This window comes from Squalius cephalus (genome assembly GCF_949319135.1).
Source record: "Squalius cephalus genome assembly, chromosome: 6".
Taxonomy (NCBI): domain Eukaryota; kingdom Metazoa; phylum Chordata; class Actinopteri; order Cypriniformes; family Leuciscidae; genus Squalius; species Squalius cephalus.
The window spans coordinates 38,572,806-38,583,285 of record NC_137127.1 but is presented as its reverse complement, the minus strand read 5'-3'; the positions used below and the strand labels follow the sequence as shown (position 1 = coordinate 38,583,285).

The window sequence follows — 10,480 nt, the reverse complement described above, 5'->3', positions numbered from 1 at the left end:
TATTTTGACTGTTTGATTTCTTTTTGCTTTGTGGTGTAAAGGCTCCTTCTGTTTGGGTAGTTTGTGATGAAAGTAGGGCTGGGTATTGACACAAATTTCACAATTCGATTCGATTTCGATTCACAAGCTTGCAATTCGATTCGATTCAGTATTGATTATTTTGGATATCAGGTACAATACATTGCAAATTTTCTCAAGGAAAACAAATCTCTTAATTAATATTGTAAACTATGGGAGTCAGTTGTAGCCTATAGGCTTCATTAGCCTACTATAATATTGAAGGTAAAAATTAACTGATTTGTATACAAACACTTAAATACACTTTTATTTATTTTTATAATAACAAAGTTATATGAAATTATATAAAAATTTAAATGGTGGCTGTCATAAACTTTCCAGATTTATTCAAACATGCATTAAATATTGAAGAACATTAAAAATTACAATGAATATGTAATATGGTGCATATATTTAACAAAATGCTCCTCTCTAGAGTTAATTTTTCTAGCTGACTAACCAGATTATGGTCACTGGATATGGTTTTTCTGAGGTAAATGTGACGTTACATGACATTGTTTACTAACGTCTTTCCACGGTTGAAACACTGATTGAGCGATTCCATTTGACATGATACAGATTTCGATAAGTTGTACTCTACCTTTTAACACACTTTCAGATGCTCATTCATGTTTATTTCGCTCTGTAACTGCTGTTATTAAGGGGGAAGAAAAGATCATGTGCTTCTCTTGAGCTGAGCAAGCTATCTCACGCCACAGCGCCAAAACTGTAATTATGTTTTTGAATTTCGTAAGAAAATGGAAGTAATTTGAAATCTGAGACTTTGTTTCATGTCAATAATAACAAAGCACAAAGATTATTGCGATTTATTGGATGGGATGCGCGCAACAATGTTACATTCATTCATCAACTGAAAACAGGATGACTAATCGATTCTTGGGATTTAAGAATCGATATCGTTTCGTAAAAATGAGAATCGATTAAAATCGAGAAATCGATATTTTTTTTTTACCCAGCCCTAGATGAAAGCATCCTCGTGTGTGTGTGATTATACCTTTGTGTAAGCCAAAAATAAATCTTGGTTATTTTTCTATTTAATGAACCTGAGTCGTGCTTTGTCTATTTAAGGGTGGGTCATGTAACAACAACAATAATAATAATAATATAATAATTTAGGTTTGAAATAATTGTTATAATTCTGAATTTAATTATTCTGGCTAAAATATTGACAATTTAGAGATTTGTTGTTCTTGTTTCACAAAGCAATAAAGCACAATGATTATCAGCTTTTATTTTTAATTAATTTTTCACAAGTGTTTTGGACTTTTGTTTGGATAACTGCTGTAATACACTAAGAGTAACCATATTAATATGAAAAATAGCCTATATATTATTACTATTAGTTTTGAAATTGAAAGATGATTGTTCTTAAACACTTTTTGTGGAATATGCTGTATTATTTCAAATTAATGTCTAAGGAATGTCTATGATGTTCCCTCTCAGTCCAAAATTGCTCTATCATGAGCACATACAGTAGCACAGAATGCAATTTCATGTCAGCAAGACTTGACTTAAAAACGGAGTATTAGCAGTCAGAATAAAAGACAGATGATTAAAGAGAAAGAAAATGCTCAAAATACAAACTTTAATCAATTACAAACTTTAATGACAGAAAGGGAGCGTGCAGATGAGCAAAGATTTATTGTGAAATGTGTTGAATAAAAACACGATAAAGTGATTTTCACATTTGGAAAAAATAAATAAATGCATGGAAATCCATGTCTCTGTCCACTTCCATGAGTGCATCAATCACTTCTTGGGACTACTTGGGAATGTAGATGCTTCTTTTTGGGTTATGAAAGTTCCACTGATTAATTAATTGGAGTCCTTGATGAATGATATAGAGTTGATTTTTGTTTATTAACTATGAAATATTACAATATCCTAAACTTAAAAGATGAAAATTAATGTGAAATATATTGACATTATCAGTAATGTTTAATGTAACTAAATGCGAGATTTGCATCTGACGCAGCGTTGGTATAAATACGGATGCGGGTGCATCGCATATTTGCTTTTCGCTTTGGAGCCGAGCGGTTAGGTAGGTAGTAGAATAGGTAGTGTTCTATTGTTTCTGCTCTGCAATCTTCGATGAGAGTGTTCTACGTGCCTTCTGTGCTTTGTGGAAGAAGGCTCTTCAGTCGGTGTTCGCGTGACGGCACCTCAGACGGTGGCAAAAAACAGCTGTTTTCATAGCTCTTTAAAGAGTGAGAGCACACAGCAGGCTGCACTATATCCCTGCTTGTGGTGCTGCACCTTCATAGAGTGTGAGTGCACACAGCGGGCTGCACAATTTCTGATGGTGGTGCCGCAGCCATTTCCCCTGTGCGCACCAGAGAGAGAGCTAATTTCCCTAAAAGGGTTTGCAAGGGTGTGACACTGCATCTTTTTCAAGATGTCATTCCACCCGTGTCTCTGGATGCAGTCATTACCTGGCTCCGGCTGACAGTCACGATCGTTGCCTCACGTGTCTGGCTGTTAAGCACGCTGAGGGTGCTTTTGTGGATGAGTCATGAACCAATTGTGGGAGGATTACCATCTCGGTATTGCGGTCGAGACTTGAGTACCCCAGACGAGTCCCTTTGCCTATCCCCTGATCTAGTTCCTCTTCTGGTGGCTACCAGAAAAGAGCTACTTCGGCTGATAGCTTTGGAGACCTGAGGATCACAGTGAGGGCTTCCCCACCGAGTAACCAATCTCTGTGGGCCCCTTACCCCTCTAGTACACCGCAAGCTGTGGAGCTTCCGAAGGAGCGCGCTGGTCTCATGGGGAACCTGTCGTTTCCTTTGGGGCTCCACCGGATGACCAGATATCAATCGCTGCATCGGAGGGTGAGCTTGAGTCCTCCGGGGATGAAGATTTGGCTGCGTTTCCTCCTTTGGGGATCGAAGCATTGTCCGAGTGCGACCCAGAGCTGACAGATATGCTTTCCCGGGCCGCCGAGAGAATCGATCTAGAGTGAAGGCCTCCACCGTGTCCTGGTCCCTCGAGGCTGGACGATTGGTTTCATGGGACGGCCCGTTTCGGTGCCTTTCTTTCCGGAAGTGCATGACGAGGTCAATAGATAATGGTCGGCATTTTTTTCTGTCCGAAACCGGTGTAGTACCTCCTCCACCCTCACTACCCTCGATGGTAGGGCGGTCGGTTGCGATGCAGTTGTGTCCAAAGACCGCTACCTCTTTGAGGGATAATCCGTGTCTCCCCTCCCGGACCTGTAAGTTCTCGACCCATCTGGCGGGCAAGTCTTACAAAACCTGTGGAGAATGGTGCTCCTGCAGGTCTACCAGGGCAAAGCGCTAAAGGAATAGCATGAGGGTAGTTCCGACCCAGGGGTTATGCAGAACCCCTGAACTGCGCACAGCGACGGACTGAAAGTCACTGCGCACTCCCTGGGTCGGGTGATGTCCACCTTAGGGGTCCAGGAACGCCATCTCTGGCTGAACCTGGAGGATATGCGTGAGCCCGACAAGGTCTGGTTCCTCAACGCCCCTATCTGCAAGGTCAGCCTTTTCTGTGACACGGTCGAGAACTTTACCCAGCAGTTCTCGGTTGCACGGAAGCAGACGGAGGCAATCAAACACATCCTGCCCTGGCAGCCAGCTGCTACTTCCATCCAGTCGCCGGCTGCAGATCCCTCGTCTACTCGTCGCAGAGGGTGCCTTCCTGCAACGGCCCCCGCTCGGCCTCAAGCGCAGACTCCACCCAGGCCACAGCGTGGGGCCGGCCACAGGCAGTCCACCCATCCCGTCCAGGCCCCTGCCAAACCAGGCGGTAAGCATAAGAGCAAGTGGCCCTGAGACGGGCAACCGAGTTTGAAAATGCTTGCACTTCACTCATTTACAATGTTACCACAAGACACCATTGCATTCAAGCTTTTGGAAATGGCACAATTTTTCTATGTGCAGGGTACTCAATTGCTTACAATGAGAAAACTTTGATGCTATACAGAGATGCGATGGGCATAAGAATTTTGAAATGAGATATATTGGGGTATAGTTTTGCTATTGTGACGTGTGATTTTCATAATTTTATTTACATTTATTACACATTTTTTTTAATAACATTTAAACATGTTTGAACACGCAACCCTACTCCTAAATCTACCAATTTATATGTTATGTTATATAACAGGCCTATATGACTACAGTCAAAATTTATTCAAAAACACAAATATTTCATGTGTTCCAATTGATTTGTGTAGAAAATCAGAACAGACCAAACACGATCACCGTCTCCATCCACTGTCTCCATTTTCGTGTCTCATGACAAAATATACAGTATATATATATATATATATATCATTTCAGTTAAAGTGAGGAAATATGCAGTTGGGTGAACTAACCCTTTAAGGCTTATGTAGAATTAGATGGACCTTTTGTCAGGAGAAAATAATGCTATGTCATACTGCCCTTTTATATTTCAACTAAACAAAACACTGTTATTTATAACACCATCTGTTCATTTCCAGTTCCGTTACATCTGTTTGAAGATTAATTCTAAGAGAACATTCTATACACATAAAACTCCTTTTTTTAAATATTTGCATTCTTCTGAATATCTCAGCAACTTATTGATTGGTTAGTGTCTCTGGCTGCTTGCATATGATAGTAGTCATAGATAGTAGCATGTCTTTGAGGGCAGCAAGGTTCAAGAGGCCTTCCAGAATCCAGTGTATGCAGATGTTGCAGAGAGCGCTAAATGCTGGCGGTGGAGGTGATGGGGAAAGATCTTCCCTAGATAACTTTTAGGTCTCCTCAAGAGACCTGATATCTAGAGGGTGATATCTAGTTCAACACAATCAAACATGCTAGTTTGTTCCCTGTCACGCTCTTCAGGATCCACCTCCTCCTCGTTGATTTCATTTAATGGCCCAATTCATGTCCAACTTTTGCCATTCAACTTGTCACAGTTAAAATCCTCCAAATTTCATTTAATTTAATTTCCTACCGTATTGGAGAGAAAAGTAGCAGCACGTTGATCTACCAGTCATAGGTCTTTCATGCGGAGAACTATTCTAATATTTTTTTCATAATGACGCATTTAAGTTAAGAGCCAAACAGATCTTTTTAAAAGTGCACATTATTGTTGCAGACGATATAACAAAGATAACATTAAATAAATATTTTTATAAGGTTAAATGTTGATCATTCAAACCCCTTTATCTAAACCTCTCTACTTAACCATTAATCGTGCACATCCGCCATGTTTTTTATTCTGAACCGAATCCTCCTCTAAAGCGCAATGGGTTGTGGGCAATATTAGCCATTAGAGTGTGCACAGATCCACACTTCGACAATCTAACAGAAATAGTAGATAATTCGGGGACTTTTGGCACACTATATTATGCTTTGGGACACACTTAAAAGCTGACATATTATTTAGGATGCATAGTATGCACATTGGGATGCAGGGTGTGACTTTCTGACCCAAATAACCATGAAAGTGGCCTTAAACCGAATTGCTCAGCTGTCATCTAAACTAATTTCAGTCCAAAAATCAGTTTGTAAATGTTTTATTAGAAAGTGTTTATTTATAAAGAGTAGAGCAACTGAGACTGAATGACACTGTAATTTTGTCTTGCCCCAGACATTGACAAAGATTGTATTGTTCACTGAGACCTAATTTCATATGGCTATTGCAAAAGCTACCTTAGACATAGAAAAATACAGAAATACTAAAATAATCAATACATATTTCCAGTACTACAAAGTGCTTTCACATAATAGTTATCCCTGAGTCATTCTAACCACGGGTAAACTTGCTTTACATTTCACATTGTTCATAATTATTGCCGACTGTTGTCAAGTTTGTACTGAACAGACTTTTCAGACTATAAAAGTAAGAATGAAACGGTCACTTCTACAATTGTCGTGTTTTTAGTCACTATTTGACATTTTTCCCCTAGCTGAAACAGTCAACACAGTGTCAACACAGTGTTTCTGTGACTATACAAAGCATGTGCATATGAGGCAACAGATGTGATTGACTGTCTGCTAAGCCTTTAGACATAACATTATAATAGGAATTTTAGTCGACTAGCTACTGTATGTAAGAACTTACATCTTCTGATGGCCTTGTTGTCGATACTCTGAGGCTTCAAATGTTTTCCATTTGACATTGCAGACCCATATAATGGGGTACTTAATTTTGCCATGCTGCTGTAGAAGCTCAGCGTAAGGGGTGTGGAGCAACTGATTAAAAAATGCTTAAAAACAATGTCCATATAAAAATAAAAGATAGAAACACATACACGTTTCAAACTGAATTTAATTACAGAAAATTAGCCGACCAGGCTGAACAAAGAGCTAGTTATTAGCTATGATGGATTTGATCCAGTCAGTGTAACGACACACCTCAGCATAAACCCCAGGCAAGCCTGGTTCAGCACAGCCTTTGCCCCAGGAAACAACACCTTTCAGTTTCCTCTTGCACACCACAGGGCCACCAGAATCCCCCTGAGAAGAAAATTGGAAAATGATAAAAGGACAAAATTGTGGTTTGTATAAAAATTTAAAACGCATATAAAGAGGAAGACTGAGTCAATAACATACCTGACACGAGTCTTTGCCTCCCTCCATGAATCCAGCACAGAACATGTTTTCAGTTATTTTTCCACCATATGCTCCCCTACACTGCGCACTTGAGAGTACAGGCAAATTCAAACATTGCAGGACAGAAGCATCGTGAACTGGAAAAAGAATATGAACAGTGCTAAAAGTTGTCATCGTTTACGCATCTAATGAATGAATGCATGTTTTAATGCCTGACCATATTATATAAAAGTGTAAGAAGATTTTAATTATTCAGCCATCTCACCTCCAGTGTTGCCCCATCCAGAAACCAAGCACTGCTCCCCTGCAGAAGAGCAGCTGGTTGCCAGACGGATCGGCTTCACATACTTGTTGAAGATGGCAGGCTTTCTCAGCTTGATCAGCATGATATCATTGTTAAGAGTCTGACCATTATAGTTTGGATGACGAATCTCCTTCTCTGCATCGATCCGCTGCTCTGTGCCTTCAGTAACAGACACGTTGTGCTTTCCCAGGTGGATGACGAGTTGGCGTCTACTTGAAAAATAAACTCATATTTTACTCAGCCTTGATATAATGTTTATCAGAATATTGCCTACCTCTTTATATAGTCTTAAATAGGTTTTACCTAGTCTAAGAGACATAATGGTTATGGCAAGACAATTGCAGACAATAAAAATCCCGCTCAGGCCTGCACTGGCTTTCCACAAAAAATATACTTATACTTATACATACTAAGTATGAAAAATCTGTGATTTTTTTTTTTTTTTTCAAAAAAATCACCCTCCCATTCAATTTCTACAAACCTCTACCAAACGGTTGAGGTGCCTGTTGATGGTAAAAGTCAGTTATCTGACTTTGGCATGGGTTTGTTGTGTTTTACTGAAATAAAAAACATTTTTTCCCCAAAAAAGTGGTTTTATCTTGTAGCCCTGGTCCCAGAGTTTTAAAAAAACAATGTTAACAAAATTAAACTCATTCCCACTGTACCTAGTAGAACACTTAAGTAAATGTCCCATTGAAATTAATGGGATTTTATGGATTTAGGTGAAGAAAGTGTACACATAATACATTTTGGTCTGTACCATGAAGAGAAAACTGATTCAACTATATAAACTATATATTTTCTGAAAGCGTAGACTCTCAGGATGTGATCTAACATGGCATGAAACATGTCCCACCCACCTCATTAGTATACTGCCCAAGCATAACACATTGGGTATTGGTAAATCGGGTATATGGCTGATACCTAAAAAAAGTAGTAGTATGTGCATGTCTGTCTGTGTGTGTGTGTATGTGTATGTGTGTGTGTTTGTGTATGTGTGTGTCTGTGTGTGTGTGTGTGTGTGTGTCTGTGCGTACATGTGTGTGCGCGTGTGTGTGTCTGTGCATGTGGATTTGTATGTGTGTGTATGGGTGTGTGTCTGTGCGTGTGGATGTCAGTGTGTGTGCATGCTTGCGTTTGTTTGTATTCCTGCATGTGTGTGTGTGACAGTATCATCCTAAACCAGCAACCCTTCGCTCAACACCACCTTCTACAGGCCGATGAGTGTACAGTCACTAAATGTGCACATAAATTAATTTATTTTATACCCCCCCATGGATGAAATTCTACGAAACTTAGCATACCCCCAGAGGATGTCAAGTTAATCATACACATGAAATATGGTGCAGTTCTGAACATCTCAACTGAAGATAGGGGCGATTAAAGCAGAATAATATTGCATTTTCATTTTTTATGGGAAGGGGTGCAAATCACAAATGAGTGATTATGGGCTAGGTTGATGTGGGCCCTTAAGACCAACATACCATAAAAATGTATTCATCCTCGGTGCCACGGTTCAGGTAGTTATTTAGGAAAAACTGCATTTTTTGGGTTTCGGGGGGCCCAGCGCAGGGGGGGAGTGGCCCCCGGGGACCAAACGAAATTTTTCCGTAAAAGTCTAGTGGGGCTACATGCCCACCAAATTTCATGTTCCCCGGTGTTTCGGTGTCCCTGGTATCGTTGACCAAAAATTCAGGAAGTAGATGACGGAAAAAAAAAAAAAAAAAAAAACTTTGACAATCCCTATATGACCGCTTCGCTAGCTATGCTAGCGGCGGTCATAATTAGAGCTGGATGCCAATGGTTGGTAGACTAACGTACTCTCATCTTTATTATAGTACATAATGTGTAACTTTGACAGATTATCTTTTTCTTTAGAAATTTTGAATTTTTTTAATACACATTCAGAAATGGTAAACAATAACAACCTTTTGCTAATCGATTCCTTAAAAGGGTACTCTTTAGGGAAAAGGCAGTTTGATGGTAAAGTAGCTTTAACATGTTTTAAAAAAAATACAGGTTAAAAAGGGAAGTTATATACTCACATGAAACTGCAGTGAGCTGCAGACACAACCCATCTTTTATTAATCAAAGATCCTCCACACAAGTAATGCCCGTCCGTAAGGTACGCTTGCCAGGGCTGGGAGTGGGGTGGACATTCATAACCTCCAATGATTTTATCACCTGTGCTGTAAACTTTATTGAGAAATGAATTGTTCTTTTATTAATATTAATGCTAAAGACTATCTGTAATACATATCAGTGTAGGCATAAACAAACAATTGTCATGAATAATTACTAATAAGAGAGATCTACATACCCACAGCCACAACCAGCAAAGTGAACACAACAATCTTCATTGCAGTAAAGGAGAGAAGGACTGCTCACAGCTTTAGAGCACTTCTGCAAAGTTCAAGATTAGCATTCATGCTTTTAAGCAATCTTTTGAACACCCCTACAGAATCTATACCAGCCAATAAGATCACAACAAAGGAGTCACAAGTAAAAATGAGCATGTGAGACAACAGTTCTTTTCATACAGTTTTCCATGGTCATAATAAATGCGTTGGAAGGAAGCGCTGACTTATGACAGTATGAAGCTTGTATAAAAACAGATGACCAAAATGCTTTTACTTTATGAGTGACACACAACTTAAGATTGTGAAGACTTTTTATTTTGTACAGTATGTTTATTGTTTTCTTAACTGTTCGATAAAAGACAAATTCTCTAATTAATAGCACATACTGATGGCCTGACTCAACATCACACAAAATAACAATCTGTTTTGACATCATTTTTTCATCTCGTCCATTGGTAAACATCGCACTTTTGAGATTCAGTCTCTTATTTTAATACAGTTGTGACTCCCGAAATTTTGAAGTGTGTACTTGGCAGCATGAAAAATAAATCTTTATTCAAATTATGAATGGGATATACAGAAAGCAAACAATGAACCTCTTATTTACTTCGTCATTATACTCTGTTGGTTATAAATAAGAGATTGGCCGTTGCATTCACATTCTCAACATGTCTGTGATTGGCTACAATACTTACCGATGCAAAATCAACACTTTATTTTGATGGTCCCTTTTGAACATTCTGTTGACTATAAGTAACTTTGCAACTACATGTCAGTTAACTCTCATTATAGTATTAGTAGACTGTCTGCTTTATATCTGCTAACTCTTTAATGTGATGGTCCTCCAACAGACATTCTACTGACCATAAGTAACTTTGCAACTACATGTCAAATTATTCTAACCCTAACCCTACCAGTCTACTAATACTGTACTAACACTTAGAGTTAGCAGAGATGTAGGTGCAACGTTACTTATAGTCAACTGAATGTTCAAAAGGGACCATCAAAATAAAGTGTTACTGAAAATAATTAGTGGTGCAACAGATCACAAAACTCACGGTTCAGAACTTCGGTTCATATTACATTTTTTGAGTCACGGATCGGATAATTTTTCGGATCAGCAAGTGTAACTTTGCTTTCCATTTATTACTTAAAACACACTTTAAGTACTTTGATACCACAGCAAA

At 39.0% G+C, this 10,480-nt stretch overlaps 1 protein-coding gene across 1 annotated transcript; it reads right to left on the bottom strand.

The window, feature by feature from the left end:
* Positions 1-6,327: 6,327 nt before the first annotated feature.
* On the bottom strand, positions 6,328-9,356 carry LOC307160294 (trypsin-2-like). The gene is made up of 5 exons (XM_079874266.1): positions 9,254-9,356; positions 8,979-9,129; positions 6,895-7,142; positions 6,630-6,766; positions 6,328-6,533 (listed from the first exon to the last, which is right to left on the bottom strand). The coding sequence occupies exons 1-5, from the start codon at positions 9,291-9,293 to the stop codon at positions 6,384-6,386; spliced, it is 726 nt and encodes a 241-aa protein (XP_079730392.1). The 5' UTR covers positions 9,294-9,356; the 3' UTR covers positions 6,328-6,383.
* Between the last annotated feature and the right edge of the window lie 1,124 nt (positions 9,357-10,480).